This window comes from Cupressus sempervirens, chromosome 3 (assembly GCF_028749045.1).
Source record: "Cupressus sempervirens isolate cs-2001-9-10 chromosome 3, ASM2874904v1, whole genome shotgun sequence".
NCBI classification, from domain to species: Eukaryota; Viridiplantae; Streptophyta; class Pinopsida; order Cupressales; family Cupressaceae; genus Cupressus; species Cupressus sempervirens.
Genome location: NC_143120.1, coordinates 408,210,872 through 408,232,621, shown reverse-complemented (window position 1 = coordinate 408,232,621; position 21,750 = coordinate 408,210,872). Strand labels below are relative to the sequence as shown.

Genomic DNA, 21,750 nt, shown 5'->3' with positions numbered 1-21,750 from the left:
CACATGAAGAGAAAATTTGGTAAATAGAATTACAAAGCCAATTCGCTATCAAGTTTGCTGACCTATTCATTATCGTCAAAAATTACATTTATAGTTTTCTGTCATTTCTCAATTCTAGTTGTGCAACAGTCACATAATAGAAAGAAAATATGAATAAAACATGAAAATATCTAATCTGTAACATTGTATGGACGTGTGGCATCTTTCCCAGCGATGATCTTGATCTCATGGCACCTCTGAGAACACCTGGCGACTGTTTATCTTCATGCGGCTTTAAAAACCTTGTGAAAATCTTCATTTCCTTCATATTCTATTGTTAGTGCCAAATCCATATAATTTGTATCTCAACGGTCATATAAGTTTGAATTCTCACTGTCGATCTCAAATCAACATTCACGATTAAAACCTAGCAATCCTCCTTATTTTAATCCTTGTCGCTTCTTCGCAACTATCATTCATATGATGCTTTTAAGCCGTGCAATCATGCGATAACTGTTTGACTTAACTGTTGCTACCTTTCGCACCTTGGCAACTCTAACCTCATATTACCCTTAACCACTTGTGATACTGTGACGGTTCAAAATTTGAATGCCTTGGGTTTTTTGCACCTTCACAACCTTATTTGAGAATTAACATTAACACCTTGCGATCCAGCGACGACCATCGAACTGAGTACCTCGGATCTTCGCTGCAGTTTGAGATTTAATATTTCTTTCACTTGCGATGTTGCGACAACCTAAACTTTAACCGTCATGTTGACCCTTTGCACCATCGCAACTTGAATTTCTTTAGGCCAGAACTGAGTCGCAATCATGCGTTCTTCAACCTTCACTGTTTCGCAACTTGAAAATCTTTACCTGCATTATTACCCGTGATGATGCGATCACTTCACACTTAACCGTCCAGATCACCTTTCACAACTCCACAACCCAAATTTAAAAGTCAACTTTAACATCTGCGACACTACAATGATTGAATAGAAGACCGTTACCATCCATCACAACCTTGCAACCTGAAACCTTGACTCATCTCCTAACCTTGCGAAGCTGCACATGCATGCTTTTTCTCTGTCGCAACACTAACCTCAATTCAACTCTAACCGCCTGCGACGATGCCATCTTCAGCTTTTGGTTGCTTTGCTGCCTTAACTCATGATTAACTTTAATTGCTTGCGATGGTGTGATTGTGAGCTTTTCATTGCTTCGTAGCCTAAACCATAGGTTAGCCTTAACTTCCTACAAAGCTGTGATAACCTTTGATTTGATCTTCATCTGACGGTCAGGGATCCATCTCCAAGGGCAATTGACTTTTCAACTGACCAATGGCATGCGTTCCTTTTGTTGATTGACTTTTCCAACCACTTACGTAACTATTAAGATCACATCTAGACCATTCAGGTGATAGATCAACGATGCATGTTTTCTCGCCTTTATATTTTAGTATATTTGAGGATTTTAACTTGGTTTTCTTCTAAAACAACTAGTTTCCCTGTATTTTTGAGCTCGATTGCCTGTGATATCTTCCATGGAAATGTAAACCACTATAGATCTTGGTCCTCAAAATCCTTCTGAATATCTAGATGATGAATCATTGGAATTTGTAGACCTTCTTCTCATCAAGGAAACACTTAAGACTAACCCACCAAACCCTAAATCATCTAGCCCTTGATCAGTGCAATGCTTACATGATTTCCTGCATAGGTTAGCTTGAAAGGGGATGATGGGAAGAGAGCTTATCCAAGGGGCATTTTAGACATAGAGTCAACATGGACATTGACTTGACTGCAACTTAGAGCAAAAAGAAATGGAACTGAAAATTGGGCAACAATTGGCTCTGTTTGGGGATTTAAGCCTGACAATGCTTAAAAGGATCCTAGTAATCTTTGGTTCACAAAATAGGATGACAACTTGGCAACAAAAAGAACAGACTAATCTAGGAAAATAACAACTAACTAAGGAAGCGAGCAACTAAACTAAAGCAAATTGCATGAAAGTAAAACCTACCTAACTAGCTACTATGTAGGGGTTACTTGCTTTCAATTTTACATTTGATACAACTTCAAATCCTGCCCATTATAAGAACATGATAGGGTTTCTCTAGTGGGATATGCCAAACTGAAAGAGTTGTTCTTGTTCACTTGCATGATTTGAAATGGCCCTTTCCACAAAGATTGAAACTTAGGAGTGCATTCCTCTTGGTTCATGCCTCTTATCCCATAGCAGGACCAAATCACCTTCCATGAATTTCTTTGGTGTTGCTCTTTTAGCAAATAACTTCTTGACTCTTCCTTGATGTTCAGTAATTTTATCTACCGTTTCTTCTCTTTCCTCTTGCAACTTGGTGAGATACAAAATTCTCTTTTCCAATATATCTTTGCATATGCCATCTTCAATCACAGTCTTCAATTTACAAGTGGCAAGCTCCAAAGGTAATGACAAGTTAGCTTCTACTCCATAAACTAACTCAAAAGTTGAGATAACAATGGCTCTTTTAGTTGTGGTTCTATCTACCCATAAAGCATCATGTATCTTCTTGTGCCAACTTTTTTGATTATCCGAGACCAACTTCTTCAAGATATTAATCAGATTCTTATTGCTAGATTCGGCTTGCCCATTTCCTTGAGGGAAATAATCAGAGGAATGACCAACTTTGATACCATTATCATAACAAAACTCAACAATCTTTAAGGAAGAAAAATAAGATGCATTGTCCATTATCAATTTCATAGGAACTCCAAATTTGACCAATATATGTTCTTTGAGAAACTCATATACCACCTCTAATGAAGTCTTCTTCATAGGTTTGGCTTCTACCCATTTACTAAAATAATCTGTGGCAGTTAGGATATAAGAATGTCCTTGGCTAGAAGGAGGATTGATTGGGCCTATAAAATCTAAACCCCATTGATGAAAAGGAGCTTCAATCACCATTGGCCTAAGAGGTAAAGCAACTAGCTGAGGTTTACTTGTAAACAACCTACATTTCTCACAATTGACAACCCACTTATATGCATACTTAAACATACCAAGCCAATAGTAGCATTACCTTAAAATTTTGAATGTGGTGATAGCGCTAGAAAAATGTCCTCCACATGCTTCGTCATGAAAAGATCATAACAGCTTCACCTATTGCTCCTTATCAACACACCTTAGAAATGTACCATCAATAGCTTTCTTATACAAGACATCATCATGAATTACATACTTTAAGGCCTTTGTTTTTAGATCTCTCCTTTGCTTAGCACTTAATCTATTAGGACTCTCACCATAGGTCAGAAAGTATGCAACATTTGAAAACCAAGGATCTTGAAGACTTGCCATAAGAACCTTTGGAGTATCTTCCTCTTCAACTTGTTGATCTTCTGCGAAGGCTTTACAGAGCGCATTTACTCTCACAAGTTCGGTTGGCTTGATCTCAATATCATACTCTTGGACCTTTGCTATCCAAGCTCCTCTATTATTGCAACAAACCTCTTGTTGTGTCAAGATACTTTTAATTGTAGGATCAGGCACATATATCACTGAATGGAATGCAACACATAGAATCTGAAATTCTTGAGTTCTCTCACCACAACATATGCATGTTTCTCGATTTGTGAGTATTTCAATTCTTGATTCTTCAATGGCATACTCATGAAAGCAATTGGGGCTTGTATTCCTTCTTTGTTGTCCTGCATCAATATGGTTGACATGGTATGCTTTGATGCATAACAATTAATGATGAACTCTTTAGTATAGTCTGGATGAACAAGAACAGGGGCTTTGACAATAGCACCTTTGATGTTTTCGAAAGCTCTTTTTTCAATATCACTCCATTTGAAAGCTTTAATACCTTCATCATATCTACTATACACCTAACTGTCTCAAAGAAATCAAGCACAAACTTTATTAAGAAATTTACCTGGCCAAAGAAAGACTTTACTCTGGTTTTGCTCAATGGCAGACTTAATTGCTGAATGGCTTTAACTCTATCGGGATCAATCTTCACGCCTTCTTGTGATACAATGTGACCAAGCAATTTACCTTCTATTACACAAAATACTAATTTCTTGGGATTCAATGAGACACCATGATCTGTACACCTTTGTAACACTCTTCCCAAGTCTTTGATGTGATCTTCCCTTTTCTTGGAGAAGATAGTCAAATCATCTAGGTTCACAACAATGAGTTTATCCTTCAAATCACCAAAAGCCAGATTCATTGCACATTGAAATGTTGCACCTGCATTAATTAAGCCAAAAGGAATCCTATGATATGCAAAAGTACCCCAAGGTGTGGTAAATGTTTCTTGAATTGATCTACCTCATCTACTTGAATCTGATTATACCCTGTAAAGCCATCTAACATAGACATCATCTCTGACCCTGCAATAGTCTGCAAGAGGTGATCTATGATGGGAAGTGCAAAGTTATCTTTGAGAGAAGCCTGATTTAGATTTCTAAAATCCACACAAATCCTTATCTCTCCATTTTTCTTCCTCATTGACACATTGTTAGCCACCCAAGTAGAGTGATGAATAGGATATATGATCCTAGCCTTCAACATTTTATCAATCTCCTTAAAGATTGCTCCTTCAACTATAGGGTTGTAGTTCCTTTGTTTCTATCTGAATGGTGTTGCTCCTAACTTAAAAGGAATTTCATGTTTGAATTTCCCATCTATGAATTTTTTTAGATCTTCATAGCTTCAAGCAAATACATCTTTATATTCAATAAGTAATTTTTTGATTTCTACCCTCTCCTTTTGTGTGCAACACTTACCTCTTTTTATCATTTTTGGACTAATTTCTCTCCCTATATTAATTCCATCATACTCACCTCGAGCTTTTGCTTTCTTATATCTTTTTCTCTTAATGTATGCATCATGTCAACAAAAAGCATTTCCAAAGAAATGAGATGAGATGGAATTTTGTTACCTTTCAATTGGATCATATCTGGCTTTGGTTTCCTTTTGCCATCTGTCAATGATTTACTACTTGAATTAGTGCTTCCTTCAAAATATAGACCTACAAAAGGTTCTGCCCCTTCAATGAATTGTTGTATGTGTTTGTCATCATCAAACACCTGCCAAGAATCTTCATTATCAGGATTATTAGACCTAAATAGAACTTTCACTTTATAGATTTGATCTTCGAAGTCAAGATGTGGTAGGAGCAAAGATGCAGAGACTACCAAAGAATCAGCTCTTGAATTCAATTCCCTTGGTACTGCTATAATTGAGAAAGTGTCCAAACTTTCAATCTCATCACACACCTTATTACGGTAGTTTTTAATCTTTGGTTCTTTACTGCATATTGGTTCTTCACTTGCCTTACCACCAATTTTGCATCTCCTTGAGCTTTGAGTATCTTTACCCCTTTCTATTTTGCTGCAATTATGCCAAGGAGAAGGGCTTCGTACTCTTCAGTATTCTTGGTATTCTTGAAATCTAACTTGTACACCAAACAAGTTGTTTCTCCACTAGGTGATGTCAAAACCACTCCTACACCTGAGCCAGCATTGGTACACCTGCCATCAAATTCTAAAGTCCACAAATGTTTACCATTAGTTTGCTCTGATTCTTCTTGAATATCAGGGGTATTAGAAAATAACATATAGTTACCAAATTGCATTTCTTGATATAAGATTTGAGACCTAGGATCATTTAATTTTAGGACAGTGAACTTTTCTTTTTCTTCTGGTTCTAGTTTCTCCGTTTTGTTCCTAACTAGGATGGTAGCATAGGACCAGTCTAATTTTATCTCTCCCCCTATGTCTTTGCAAAAACTTCTAATTAGGAGCATTCCATAACTTGTAGGGATGTCTACCACTAGGATGGTGAAATTTAGCCTTTTAGAAGGATAGGCAACTAGAGCAACTTGAGCATCTTTTATTTGTCCAAGCAAAGGCACTTGTTTTGCATCCATTGAGTAACAACGGGTCAAAATTTTTAGTCAGTGGTAGACCTAGAGCTTTGGCTACAGAGGCAGGCATCACATTATTAGAAGCCCCTAAGTCTACGATGCAATTACTCAACCTATTTCCATTGATAATCAAGGAAATGTATAAAGGATCTGGTTTTTTATTTGTAGAGGTGGCCAAGACAATGGATTCTTCTTCTTGAAACAATTTAGGTAGTGCAAGATCTTCATCAATCAAAGGAGTTCCACTAGTACTAGCTTTGTTTTGATGATCAATGTTAGCATTAATACTAACATGTCCTCCATCTTTATTATTACAGTGCTCAATTAACCTTTGCAATTGATCAGGATTAGACTTAAAGTAATCTAGTGGAGATATCTGAATTCTCACCTCTTTGCAGTATTGTATAATATCAAAGGAATTAGGTGCCTTACCTTTGTGCTCTTTTTGTGAAGTTGAAGGTACCACGTCACTGTCTTTATCTGCTTTGTTTGATGATACATGATTTTTAGCAGGCACTGAATTGGAGAATTGATTCCTATTCTTCTGACTTCTAGTCATGACTGTCAACTGAGGTTCATCTAGAGTTGCAAAACAGTCCCCTCCAGTCTCTGAATCTGATTCATATTCCAAATAAAAGTTTTCAAAGTCTTCATTAGGAGTATGATCATCTTCACTTTCTAGATATTCCAATGTTTGTTCTTTATTCTCCACCATCTGCTTATACTTGATCATATCAGCACATGTATCCCCATCAAGATCTGCTCTTAAGTGGAAAGAACACATGTTCTGTCTCTTTGAAGCAGCCTCAATTGCTAACCTCTATTGAGTAGGTGGTATTTGTAAAGTCTTACCTTCATTTTGATGCCTAGAACCTTCTTGATAAGGTTGATGAAAAGAATGAGTAGGTCTATTGATTTGTTTCTTTAATGAAATAACCTCGTTAGACAACTTTTGGAGCATGGGTTCTGTGTTATTTGAAATGCTAGCTGCATTACCTACGGTTCCAGATTGAAGTTCTCTTTTCCACTTACCATAGGCTATCATGTCATCTTCCATCTCCACAACTAGTGTTTGGGCAGCTTGTAAATTTGCTACATTAGCTCTCCTTATTTGATATCCCTGATCAGGAGGCATAGAGCTGATGGAGAAGGTCTTCTTATTGTCGTTTGTTGGTGCACTTGCAGTAGGTATTCTCTTGATGAGTTTGTTAAACTTTGCATTAAAATCCCTCATAGAGACGGATGATTCTTTCTTTATTTGTGCCAATTGTAGCAACAACACTTGTGCATCTTTTGTACTTTTATAGTGTTCTTCAAACTTTTGCTTCATGTCATTCCAATCTGTGATGCACCCTGTTGGTTCCCAAAATCGTAAATTAGAATCCTATGAGCCTTGCCTGCTTGATGTTGGGATATCTAATCGATTGTGGCCAACTTGACAAGATCAATCAATTTCATCTAGATCTTTTGCGCTTTTAGCTCTGCAAAACCAAGGCCGGTGCACCTGATCCTGGACAACAAACTTGGATCCAAAACATTTATAATAGATAGATTCAATGCAAAGACAGTTTTCTGAAATGGCAAGAGTTTAAGGAAACTTTTGGATTGCTAATAGTGAGTATTAATCTTCGAAAATATGATTACTTTAATAAATTTGTGAATGCTGAAATAAGATTAAAAATGAATTATTAAAACAAATAGATATCAAACCCTAAAAAGAAAAAGATTAGAATATTGCCAGCATATAGATTGACAATTATGAGTGAGTTAATGCTTAGTGCTGAAATTTAAAAGGGTGATAGAGTCAAAACTATATGTTTTCACATACAACTCTATGAGATTATGTATATTAAATCTATAAACAATTCAATTATCAGGATGTGTCAAATAACTTCGTATTTATGCGTATTTAAACCAGTCTATGATGTCTCAACCCTTATAAAGACAAAATAGATACAAATAGGGAAACGATCACAATATTTCACAATATTTGTATTTATCGAGTTTAAATAGCAACAAGCAATTTGATCCACTTATCCTAATAACAAATTATTAATAAAAAATAAAGATGATCACAAAAGATGAACTATATAGTAATTTAACTCTAAAGCAAATAAAAATCTTACTAATTATATTGCAGAAAAATCGTATTGAAGACACTCAAATGCTGATGCTCCACTCAACACAATTTTATCTCATACAATATCGAAATATATGCCCAATAATTTGTTATCCAATAGCTTGGTTCAAACTTCAATCTTCTTCAAGGAAGAATTTAAAATTCGTATAAGCTTTAGAGAGTTTTTTGGAAATAATGAACGGTGGCTTTGTTTGATTTTTCACTACATATTTATAGAGGATCAAAAGGTATCGGTTACTTTTCCAAACCTTGCACCTCTTCATTAGAAACTAATCAGTATTTAATTTTTAATATGATTTGAAGTATGTTGAATAATAACCAGCGGTTTAATCTTTTCCTTGGCTTATAACATCAGACACTATCTCCTTCACTCCCATGGGCGCCTCTCTGTGCAACTCCCATCCACCGAACAATGATTCGTAGACCATATTCTGCAATATCCACTCACATCATCTGTGTGGACCTCTCCTTCATTGCACACCATCAAAATTCTCGATTCTCTATCCTTGTGTGTCCTCGTCTAGGCATCTTGTGTTTGTTCTGATGCTTATATTGCTTCAAATACTCCTAGTCATGATGGTTCCCTTAGTCGAACGTACACCTGCCACAAATATACAGAGCACTATAAGTAGGTAAATTTTATTGGAAACACTACCAAAAGGCCCTGTGGAAGACACTGATGCTAAGGAGAACAAGTGCACTTTAATGGATTGCATATAGAGTCTCTTTGTGCACGACTTTTATGTCATCATTCAAATGTCTTGACCTATGACTTGGAGAATAATCGCAAATCTATACGTGCATTGGATATTCATCAATTTACGTTGTCATGGTTTGATATGGTCTCCCGTATCAGAAGCTCATCAATCTTTATGTTCCAAATTTCCTACGGTGCACAAATACTTCAATCATTATTTGGATACAAGTCACCGTATGTTCGATACACAACCTCACATTGTTATTTAGATATCCATGATGGCTCATCGTTTGTTTACTTTTAACTACTTATAATAACTCCTCCTTGAATGATATTCCTGTGTAGTGCATGTCTTCTACCAATATCGAACACCTGCAAATTATTTCGAATTCGAATTGCCATATGATGTCCGCAAATACTTGATATGATCGGCTTGAAGTTTTGAATGTGGGGTGAAAACGTCTTTTGGATGTGCAAAATCCAATATGCTTGTTGTATTGCTCGACATCTCTTTCTAACCTGCAGCTTCTTGTAGAATCAAGAGTGGCTCCTTCATGGTCTTTCCTTTTGAGCTGGTGTATCAGTTTTGATCGCTTCCTTCTACAAATAATGCTTGCACCATCTAAATTTTGTTTGAGAAGATGTCTGAGGTTTGGAAGACGTGTAGAGGATTTGGTTTAGAATGTTCATTAGTTCCTCAAATATTCTCTTCTATTAAAAAGTCTCTCCAAAGTTGTATGAAACTCTTCACGTATCCCATAAGTCATCTCTCCATGTACACTTAGTTCACCATTACTTTTTGGCTAAATTTCAATATGACTACGTTGCTGCTCAAAATGATTCCTTGACTTCGAACAAATTTTTCGAAACCATCAAAGATATCTCAAAAAAAATTGTGTTTAGAATGAATAGGCTTCATGTAACTACCCCCTTCATTTCCAGAATTGATTATTAGATATTACTGAACTCGGCTATTAGTTGTATAAGGCATAGTCACTATCTTTGAGTTTGGTATCGATGGATCCATTGAATACTTCTTTCTCTTATTACCATCAACAAACATCTTTATTGCCTCTAGAAACTTTAGTGAAGATTTTGCTAATTGTGGTGATCCTGACGATGGAGTTAATATTCCTATTCGGCACCAATATTAGTGAACTTGAAAACATACCAGCTGAGTTCAGCATTTCTTCCAAGTCGGTCTTGACATGAGTTAGTTTCTCAGAAACAACAACCACATCTGCATGTCTTTTGCCATGAACATCTACACAATTTAGATCACCTCTTGACTGAATTAGCAATTTTACGTCTTCAATAGCATAATGGAGGCTTTGATTTTTGCCAAAAATTGGGCTCCATCACACCCTACTTGGAAATCTTGGAACCGATTAGCAACATTACCTACAAGAGTATCTACAAACATCCTGACTGCTACATCTTCATGTTGATGGTTCACCACACCACAAGCTTTATGAAAAGCACTTAGGTGTTGTTATCACCATTGAATCTTGGGAAATTTTTCCTTAATGCTCTTGGCAAGTCATTATCAGCTCTAAGGTTGAGAGGACCAATAGCATTTCCCCAAGGAACTGCAATAGCTACTAGTACAATAATAGGTTTTTCTTGGAAAGTGACTGAAACAGGGAGTGCTATACCATGCAACGACAGAGAATTACAAATAGGAGAAATAGAAGTTCTAGCAATAGGAGGGGAAGAAGATTGACTTCTCCTTGTTCTAGTAAAAACAATTTCAGGCAAGTGAGTCTCTTGGAGTTTGTTAGCCACAGATTCCCTTATAAGCACTCTTCCTTTTCCAAAAATATCTGTTAGAATAGGAAAGTTGGCTTTCCTGAGTTCCTCATATATTGGGTCAATCCTTTCTCTTTCCTTGGCAGTCTTGGTATACTTGGGATCTAGGATGAATCAACTATTTAGAAAATGGTGTTTTGAGATTACCTTAACCCTGGTGATCAAGGAAACTATACCAGTCTTCAATTTTGAGTTAGCTTCTCCTTTTCTAGCAAGTTGAGGCTATAAAATTGGTATTAGGTTCTTATGGAAAACACCTCGCCTCCACAACACCTGTCTTACAACTCAAAATATATAAGGAATTAGAGTGCATACTAATTTTGAAGGGAAATTCTTCACAGCTTTTCCATTTTGAATTCTCCCCAATAGAGTCGCCAAAAACTGTTGGTTAACAATTTTTCTCCTATTAGGATTTATAACCTGACTCTTTTAATACCCAATGTTTTGGAGAAACAAAAGGATGTCACCAACAAATGGGTCAGTGTATGTGTTCTATCACTGCCCTCTAAATTACAAGGTATAACTCCCTTAGGACTTGCAGTGATATGCAATGAATGTCTTTCTTAGATTAGAAGTTTATGACAGAATAAGCTCTTAACCTGAAAGTAGTAAAGGCTAGCCAAATTGCTTGTAGACACAAACAATTCAGGCAAAATGGGTTGGGACAACCTATCACACCTAATGGAATGACTATAGTAGATTGTCTTGAAAATTTCTGACCCTTACTCCTATTCTAAATGTAGATTAATCATCTAAATGCAAAAGAGGAAAGGAAGAAGAGATGCACATGAGGGAAAATGGAATTGCTTTAACTATTAGACTTAGGTGAAATGGAAACCAACAAGAGGAGAAGCAGAACCGCATGCAAAAAAGTAAATGGAATTACATATACTATAAGTACCATAGTGAAATGGAACCCACAAGGTGATCACGGAATCATGTGTAGTCCTTCAACTCTCAATGCAAAACTAATCTATGAATTGAACGGGCAACAAAACATGAAGAGAAAATTAGGTAAATGGAATTACAGAGCCTATTCACTATCAAGTTTGCCAATCTTTTCATTATCATGAAAAATTACATTTATAGTTTTCTGTCATTCCTTAGTTCTGGTAGTGCAACAGTCACATAATAGAAAGAAAATATATAAAACATGCAAATATCTAATATGCAACATGGTATGGACGCGTGGCATCTTTCCCAGCAATGATCCTAATCTCATGGCACCTCTGATAACACCTGGTGACTGTTTATCTTCATGCGGCTTTAGAAACCCTGTGAAAATCTTCATTTCCTTCATATTTTGTTGTTAGCGCCAAATCCATATAATTCATATCTCAACGGTCACATGAGTTTGAATTCTCACCATCAATCTCAAATCAACGATCACGATAAAAACCTAGCAATCCTCCATATTTTAATCCTTGTTACTTCTTCGCAACTATCATTCATATGATGCTTTTAACCTGGGCAATCATGCGATAGCTGTTTTACTTAACTGTTGTTGCCTTTCGCACCTTGGCAACTCTAACCTCATATTACCCTTAACCACTTGCAATGGTGCAATGGTTCAAAATTTGAATGCCCTAGTTTGCTTTTTTGCACCTTCGCAGCCTTCTTTGAGAATTAACACTAACACCTTGTGATCTAGCGATGATCATCGAACTGACTACCTCGCATCTTCGCCGTGGTTTGAGATTTAACATTTCTTTCACTTGCAATGTTGTGACATCCTAAACTTTAACCATCATGTTCACCCTTTGCACCATCGCAACTTGAATTTCTTTAGGCCAGAACTGAGTTGCGATCATGCAATCTTCAACCTTCGTTTTTTCGCAACTTGAAAATCTTTAATTGCATTATTACCTGCGATGATGTAACCACTTCACACTTAACCGCCCAGATCACATTTTGCAGCTTCGCAGGCCCAAATTTGAAAGTCAGCCTTAACATTTGCAATGCTATAATGACTGCATAGAAGGCTGTTACCATCCATCACAACCTTGCAACCTGAGACCTTGACTCATCTCCTAACCCTGCGAAGCCACGAATGTATCCTTTCGCTTTGTCACAACACTAACCTCGAGTAAACTCTAATTGCCTGCGACGATGCGATCTTCAACTTTTCACTGCTTCTCTGCCTTAACTCATGTTTAACTTCAATTGCTTGCAATGGTGCGATGGTGCACTTTTCGTTGCTTTGCAATGTAAACCATAGGTTAGCCTTAACTTCGTGCAAAGCTGCGATACCCTTTGATTTGATCTTTGTCTAACGGTCAAGGATCCATCTCCAAGGGCAATTGACTTTTCAACCGACCAAGGGCATTCCTTTTGTTGATTGACTTTTCCAACCACCTACGTAACTATTAAGATAACATCTGGACCGTTCAGGTGACAAATCAACGACGCATGTTTTCTCGCCTTTATATTTCAATATATCTGAGGATTTTAAGTTAGTTTTCTATTGAAACAACTAGTTTCCCTATATTTCTGAGCTCGATCACCTATGATATCTTCCATGGAAATGCAAACCACTGTAGATCTTGGTCCTCAGAATCCTTCTGAATATCTAGATGATGAATCATTGGAATTTGTTGACCTTCTTCTCATCAAGGAAATGCTTAAGACTAACCCACCAAACCCTAAATCATCTAGCCTGTGATCAATGCAATGCTTACATGATTTCCTGCATAGGTTAGCTTGAAAGGGGATGATGAGAAGAGAGGTCATCCTAGGGGCATTCTAGACACAGACTCAACATGGACATTGACTTGACTACAACTTAGAGCAGAAAGGAATGGAACTGAAAACTGGGCAACAATAATGCAGTAGTAAAGGGCTCAAAATGTCACCAAATGGATGTAAAACAACCTTTCTAAATGAAGTAATTGAAGAGAAAGTTTACATTGAGCAGCCAGAAAGTTTTGTTATTCATGATAGGGTGTCTCATGTGTGCAAGCTGAAAAAGACATCATATGGTCTTAAGCAAGCTCCCCGTGCTTGGTATGAGAGAATTGATCACTATCTTTTTAAGTTTGGATTTTCATATGAACGACGCTGAGCGAAATTTATAATTCAAGGTAAATGATGACAAGGTGATCATTCTTATGCTTTATGTTGATGACTTATTTCTTATTGGTGATAACGATCTCAATGTGTAAGAAAGAGCTTACTTCAGAATTTGAAATGAAAGAACTGGCTTGTTGCATTATTTCCTTGGGCTTGAGGTATGGAAAAAATCAAACGAAATTATATTAAGCCAAGTTAAATATGCAATAGATATTTTGTAAAGATTTGGAATGCTAGAGTGTAAATTTGGCTTGAGCTATGGAAAAAATCAAACAAAACTATATTAAGTCAAGGTAAATATGCAATAGATATTCTGAAAAGAGTTGTAATGCTAGAGTGTAAATCTATGTTATTCCTATGGAAACAAATCTTAAAAAATTACATGAGGATGCAACTGTTTCAGATGTAGTTGATCCTGCCATGTACAAACAGCTAATTGGTTGCTTAATGTACTTGGTTAACATAAGACCTGATATATGTTTTGCATTTAATACATTTATTTTATGTGTGAACCAAGGCAAATTCATCTTGTGGCGGTCAAGCATTTATTGAGATATGTTTGAGGTACAATAGGATATGGATTAAAATATTATTCTGATGTTGAGCTAAACTTACAGGGGTTCTCTGATGCAGATTGGGCAGGGTGTGTGCCTAACAAGAAGAGTACTTCAGGATGTTGTTTAATTATAGGTTCAGTCATGATTTGTTGGTGCAGCAAGAAACATTCTTGTATGGCCCAAACTCCAGAGTATAGCTGGAGCAGAGTATGCTTTAATGTGTATGGATCCAAAAGAAGATGTGTGGCTACGGAAATTACTTGCAGATATTTTTGGCCAGCCTTTGGAACCTACTATGATTATGTGTAATAACCAAAGCTGCGTGAAGCTTTCAGTTTATCCAGTTTTTTATGATAGGACTCATAGGACAAAACATGTAGAAATTAAATACCATTCTTTGAGGGTTATGGTTCAAAGGAAAGCCATGGAGCTTAACTACATTTCTATAGAAGAGAAAACTGTGGACATTCTCACCAAGCCACTTCCAGAAGTGAAGTTTTTCTACTTCCAAGATAAGCTTGGTATAGTGGAAATGATGCTCTTACTAAGAGAGAATCTCAGCTTCAATAATTCTATGTATATGATTAATGGGTGCTTCTCTGTAAGAGAAATTCAAAGTGCAATTCTTTGTTAATGAGTTCTACTTTGTGAGAGAAGTTCAAGGTGCAATCCCTTGTTAATGAGTTTTTTTCTGCGAGAGAAGTTTGAGGTGAAATCCCTTGATCCACCCTCTGCGAGTATGCATGGTGGAAACACATTCTTCTTTGGGAGAAGTCTGAGGTGAAACCCTCGTTCCACCCTTTGCGTGTAGGTATGGTCAATCCACCCTCTGTGAGTTGGCATGGTGGAAGTTATATGGGTGTGACTCGATGTCTCTATTTTTATGATTTCATGATTCACCCTCTCAGAGTAGCTATGGTGAATATTGTTGTGCTTAAATAACAATTTTACCTAGAAAATTTGTGATAATATTTTTTAAAATTGTTTTTCCTTGCAGCTATGTGCAGTTGCTATGAGATGGCACTTCGAAGATCTCTCTCTTGCTAAAAGGGAGTGTTGAATATATTGCTGTGATAGAGATCTATTTTACCCTATGTTACTAGATTCGCACCCTGGAGCTCGGGTCCGGGTCCGGATTCGAGCCCGGGTCCGCGACGGGTCCGGGCAGGGTCCGCATTTTGGCCTGCGGGTCCTCTCGGGTCCGTGTTGCAGGCCAAAATGCGGACCCTGCCCGGACCCGTCGAGGACCTGGGTGAATCCGGGCGGACCCGTGGCAGGTGGGGCCAAAAAGTGGCCCAAAAAAGCATTAAAATTATGTTTTTTTCATTTTTTTTTTGCCAAACCCTAAAGTAAGGCCTATTAGATGCATTTCATTCATCTAATCTCTCATTTGCTTTGTCATTTTGCTCTCTCATTTTGGTGTGGCCATTTTGCAAGTTTGAAGAGAAGGTTGTAGAGATTGTTTGTGGAGTTTCAAATCCTTCAAATAATCGGTGCTGAGTGTTCCAAGTATGCATTTGATCCTTCCTTTTGCTTCTTTCGTAGTTTGTTTTTAGTTTTTTAAATTTTTTATATTTATTGTTCTAAATTTTTATCAAGTTTTGTATAAGTTTGAAATATTTTTTTAAATTTGTTTTTATAGATTGCAAGAATTCAAGAATGAGTAGTCAGGGTTTAGTGGGTGGGGTGGGATCCCAAACATTTAAAATTGATAAAGGCTCTCCTTTGTGGAAGTATACAACAAGAATTGAGCAATGTGCTGGTGGGGGAGGGTATATATGGAAATGCAATTTTTGCCAAAACCAATATAGAAGTTCCTATTTTCAGGTTAAACATCATTTGATAGGTCCACCAGGTCAAGGGATTTCCATGTGTGAGGGGCCCCCAGAGGGAGGTAAAAAAGGGTTGCCAGCTCCTCAAATAGCAGGCATGTTAAAAGAACAAGAAGAGGCTGATAGGTTTGTGTCAAAGGCAAAAAAAGATAAGTCAAAGCAAATACCAACAACACCACCCTCTTAAACAATTAGTAAACCACATCCCTTCCTACCTACCCCATCTATGGATGAAGATGAAATAGAAACACCCACATCCCGCAAGAGAGGCCCATTAGATACGGCATTTGAAAATGACAAGAGAGAAATTGTTGACATAGAGGTTGGGCGTTGCCTCATTACAAATGGTGTTTCATTCAATCTAGTGAGATCCTCTTATTGGAGAGAGATGGTGACAGCAATAAATGATGCACCTCATGGTTACCAATCCCCTGGATATGAAAAGTTGAGAATCACCATATTGCATAAGGAGAGAAAGAATGTAGAAAACCTCCTCAAACCAATAAGAGATTCTTGGATCCAAACGGGGGTGAGCATTGTCTCTGATGGATGGAAAGATTGCAAAAACCGTCCATTAAGAATGTGATTGCTGTTTGCCCCAAGGGGGCAATGTTTTTGAAGGCGGTTGATTGTGAAGGGCAAGTAAAGGATGCAAATTTTATTGCCCAACTTCTCATTGAATCCATAGAGTCTGTGGGAGTTGACAATGTTGTCCAAGTAATAAACGACAATGCTAAAGTTTGTAAGGCTACAAGTGCTTTGGTAGAAACATGATATGAGCATATCTTTTGGACACCATGCACTGTCCACACCTTGAACTTGGTGATGAAAACAATGGGCAGCCAAATTGAATGGATGAAAAATGTGTATGAGGAGGGTGAGCAGATCCAAATGTTTGTGACAAACCACCATATGTCACAAGCAATTTTCAGAACTTTCTCCCGCTTGGAATTATTGAAGGTAAATTTTAAACTTTATTTAGCTTCATTTATCATATTAATTTTTGTGTCATACTTTACAAAATTTAATACATATTCTTAAATTTTTTTGTTATCAACTTATCATATTAACTTACAATTTGAATTAACATGGTAATAGGTTGCTGAAACAAGGTTTGCTTCACACAAAATCGTCCTTAGACGACTTGTGAGGGTGAAAGAGGCATTGGGTCAAATGGTTATTAGCAACAAATGGGGTGGATGGAAGCAAGCTGATACAGAAAAGGCCAAAAGTGTAAAGGATTTGATCTTGAGTGATAATTTTTGGAATAGGGTGGAATATGCATTAGAACTCATCGAGCCCATCATGTCTATGCTTTGGTATGCCGACACGGATGAGCCTTGTTTGGGGAACATATATGATGCCATGGCCTCTATGCTAGAAAAAATGAAATCAGTAAGTTTAAATTTTTATACAATACTTCATCCTTGTTTATTGAGAGATTTTGATTTTTGATGTTAATTAAGTTATTAACACTACATCAAGATAACTTACATGTACATCATTTGACATCCCAGGTCATTCAGAGGAGAGAGCAGGATCCTGATACCTTGTACACTAAGGTGGAGAAAATCGTTCTACATCGTTGGAACAAGATGACTACACCTTTACACCTCTTGGCATATGCACTTTCTCCTAGATATTATAGCAGTGAGATACTTGCTATTCCTGGTAGAGTGGCACCATATAGAGATCCTGAAGTTGCTGCTGGGTATAAGAGGGCACTTAACAGGCTCTTTAGTGATCCTGATGTGGCATCAAATGTTAGGAGAGAGTTTGTTGATTTTGTCTCAAGCAAAAATGCAGAGCTTGATGCAATCAATGACCAAAGTAAATTGGATGCCATTGGATGGTGGTACTTACATGGGGAAAGTTACATGTACCTCCAACCTCTTGCCATTAAGATCTTGTCACAAGTATGTATTTAAGTTTTTTTTCCTTTTCTTATGGCCACTTAGCTTGTCGAATTAGCACTCTTAAATTCCTATTGTATTGTAAAATTACTTAGCTAATTTTTAAAAATTTGTTGGTTGTCTCTCTAGGTTGCAAGCTCTTTTGCTGCTGAGCGGAATTGGAGTACATACTCCTTTATCCACTCAGTGAAGCGTAACCGGTTGGGTTCGAAGAAAGCAGAGGACTTGGTATTTATTCACAACAACTGGTGACTCTTATCACACAAGGATCCAAGATATAAGAAGGGACCAGAGAAGTTGTGGGATGTACTACCTGAGACTTCTAACTTGGATATGACTGTCCAAGATATATCTAGAATTGCCTTGCTAGATGTTGAGGAGGACGAGGAGGAGGATGTGGCTGCATCTGGGGCTAGTGGAACCGGTTTGGGTTCCAATGATGTGGAAAATGTCGATGATATAGATGAGGATGAAGCCATTGATCCCTCATATTTTGATGACCCATTTGACCCTTGAAGAGCATTTGCATTTTTGATAAACTATGTTTAAACATTTGTCATTGACTCATTGAGTCATTTATGATTTATCACTATGTTTCACAGTTTCAAACTTTATTAAGTCATAATTTATTATCTATCAATCTGATGAAGTAGTCTATGTTTTGAAATTCCATTTTGCATTTTAGTATTTCAATGTATGATTTTATTTACAACATTAGCATAGATTAATGAGTGAGTATTTAATATTTATCTTTGACATTTGGCATTGATCAATAATCAAGTAACATTGATATATTCATACTATGGAATGACTTAGTTTTACTTTTACAACTATATGAGTTTATATTTTTTTTGCATATATATATATATATATATATATACACTAACGAACCCACCCACGAACTCAAATGGGAAAAAAAAAATTGCCCGAACCCACGAACCGAACCCCGAACCCGAATCAGCAACTTAGGTTTTACCTATTGCAGTCAAATTGCCTCCTAATTTTGATGTGCTACTCTGAGATCTCTGTTGTATGATCTCCTGGTTATGTTCTTCGATGATATCATTTAATATAAATGTCTCCTTTGTTCGTATTTGAGCTCTTTCAATTGAAGACGGCTTCTATCATAGATGTGCAAGCATTTTATTTATCGTATATGTTTGCTTTTATGATTTCATATTCATATAAACTCAACCGGCAGTATAATTCTATCTGTCTCCTCCATGGCTATTTTGTAATGTCGTGGAAGATTACTGTTGTCTTATTGATGACCTGTCATTTATGCGGTCCACCTCAGCATTTATGGCAGTTCTTCAATATGTCTTTTGGGTCACTGATGTTCATTCACTATATTTAAGTGCAAATTAATATCAATATGTAAGGATAGTCAGTTAAGTTTTTGTTTTCACCACTGAAGAGGTGATAATATGTGATGTCCATTCAGTTGCGTCTATTTTTTCTGAGATTTTAAAAAAGGGAAGTTTTGATATTGATATGTGAATTCATCTCTTCTGCAGTTGCCGTTAAGCAAGGAGATCAAGAGTTAGTTCTTAGTTCTTATTATCGTGGTTGTTTCTTAGACAGATAGAACTATATCATGCACACGTTCTGAGCATTGTGAAGATTTTAATTTGGTTTATGCTCCATGTATGAACAATGATGGTGTGCTTATCTTTTGCTTGATATATTGTGAGATTATATAGCATTACTTTGTTTTTATGAACTCTGATCTGTTTGAGATTGCTGAGTTTTTGAAGATTTTGAACAAAGCATAGTTCTTGTGATCTTGCTTTGAGAAACTTAATAAAGTATTTATTTCTGGTGGGCTGGGTTGTTTCCCTCGGTGAGGAGGGTTTTTCCCAGGATAAAGATCCTTGGTGACATTTTCTTTTGAAGTTTTGCATTTGATATTTCTGCTCATTTCTGGTTCAAAATTTAACAAAATGTTTATCATAATTTAAACTATGTTGCTAAGGAAAGTTTGTAGATAATAATTTTTCCTAGATGTGTCCATTTCATCATTACAATTGTATTTAAATGTATGTAATCGATAATAATCAACAACATTTATTTTTTAGGGTAGAGGAACAATATCCCAAGTTTTGTTCCTATTTGGAGCATTATATTTTAATTGTATTTGTATTCTTCCATTTGTATTCTCGTTTAGGTAATGAAAGAACTTGAACAATAGAAAAGTATAATGGAAACATGCTATAAATTAACGATGACAGATTTCTACAATCCATGGTATTATATTCTTAGCTCTCTTATCTTGATGATGAATCATTGAGTATGATCCAAAACGTTGATGTTGATAAACTCGCACACAATCTTACCTAGAAGCATGAATATAATGCTATAAATTCTTTACAATAATAAATCATTGAATGGGTTTACCTCTAAAGGACTTGAAGAACATAATTCACAATGTGATGATAGTAAATTGATCACTGCAAGATAATCAAAATTTAGAGGACTGTTTCTTGGAGAACTTTGCACAGCGCAAAATATAAACCATAGATGGACATAAGTGTGAGATTCTATTGATAATGCACATTAATAGTGTGACCAGTTTATAACAACTTATTTTCCATTTACAGAACACATTGACCTGATCTTTTTCAAAAATATATTTTTACCATCCAAAATAAAAAGGATGTATATTTAAACAATAATTCACCTTAGAGTTGAGACTTCTTTGTGATGTATGCATCAAGCAAGGTGTAGTATTGTCCATCCACATGTAGGTTTGTGTCTTAAATGTGCAAATTTTGATCCAACTACTTCTTGCCTTTCGAAAAATGATAAGGATTAGGACTGCATAGTAGATCTTTTTGGCTTTTCACACCTTCAGATGCCTATCTTCTTGTATCGTCCATGCAAGCTCTTCCTAGTTTACAACATTCTGAAGTTGTGAGCCTCTAGATTGTTGTGCAAGGGTAGGAGACTTTGAATTTTATGGCTGCATCTCCTGGCAGATATTCTCACACAATATTTCTAAGACAGTACAAGGATTTCTGTAGGGACACTTTGCAACAAGAAGATACAGCTTCGATTCCATTGTTCTCCTCTTGTGGCAGTGACATCGAGAAGGATGGAAACTCCAAAGGAATAGATTCAATTTAGAATGCTGAAAAATGAACTGAACCACAGTTGAACAGAAAATAATATACAAAACCACAACCACCAATTTTAGTGAGGTCTGCAATGCAAAGTCTGCAAGTTCAGGAAAGTAATACAATTTACTTAGCACACTTTTACAAGATCTCAAGAAAAGATTGTATCAACAATTGAAGCAGCATACAAACTAATCACTTCAAAAGAAAGGTGCTGACAGCTCTAATTGGCACTTATTTATAACCATTTGCAAAATTTTGCATTAGAATTAATAAAAAAACCTAAAACTTCGATGCTATGAATAGTTAGCTTCTGCATAATTAAGGTTAATACACGATTCGGTTTGCAAACTTAGTACTAAATCGAGAATCTTCAAACAGATTCCTGATAAGAACAAGTATCTCTACAGACAAACCTTTTGGAAATCCTTTGGGGTAGCAAGTTAATTGGGCTAAAGGGGCAATTCTACAATGAAGCACACTTGAGAATGGAGATGGGTGGCCTCATGAGAGTTCTTGATGCTTCACCCTTACAAACATCATCTAGATGCAATGAATGCTAAGTGGATCTTTCATTCTCATCAGAAATAGATTTCTCATATTTTCTTGCAATGTTCCCAGTCTAGTTGGCTTGGAAGATTCGGAACAATTATCTTGACTTTTCTCTTCTCACTAAAATTGGTATATAATCCTCTGCATTATAAATCTAATTTCCT

The 21,750-nt window shown here is 36.5% G+C and overlaps 2 protein-coding genes across 4 annotated transcripts in view; both read left to right on the top strand.

The window, feature by feature from the left end:
* The window catches only part of LOC149566736 (U3 containing 90S pre-ribosomal complex subunit), a 209,908-nt gene that overhangs the window by 186,908 nt on the left and 1,250 nt on the right, over positions 1–21,750 (top strand). The window contains exons 6-7 of one of the 3 annotated variants that reach the window (XR_016362294.1): positions 15,171–15,256; positions 18,888–19,407. The exons of 1 other annotated variant lie outside the window; for it this stretch is intronic. Coding sequence is in view for 1 of the 2 variants with exons in the window: in XM_089820083.1 (XP_089676209.1) it covers positions 19,436–19,445 (10 nt within the window). In the remaining variant the exon portion in view is untranslated. Of the gene's footprint in view, positions 1–15,170; positions 15,257–18,887; positions 19,408–19,435; positions 19,839–21,750 lie in introns of those variants that run through there. One more of the 3 variants, XM_089820083.1, reaches the window with a different exon arrangement.
* On the top strand, positions 17,476–18,585 carry LOC149566737 (uncharacterized). Its single transcript, XM_089817428.1, has 2 exons — positions 17,476–17,921; positions 18,048–18,585. The coding sequence occupies exons 1-2, from the start codon at positions 17,601–17,603 to the stop codon at positions 18,168–18,170; spliced, it is 444 nt and encodes a 147-aa protein (XP_089673554.1). The 5' UTR covers positions 17,476–17,600; the 3' UTR covers positions 18,171–18,585.

Coding starts and splice junctions, on each gene's coding strand:
- LOC149566737 (XM_089817428.1), top strand. CDS start 17,601: ATGACTACACCTTTACACCTCTTGGCATATGCACTTTCTCCTAGATAT. Junction 17,922..18,047: donor CCATTAAGATCTTGTCACAA/GTATGTATTTAA, acceptor TTGTCTCTCTAG/GTTGCAAGCTCTTTTGCTGC.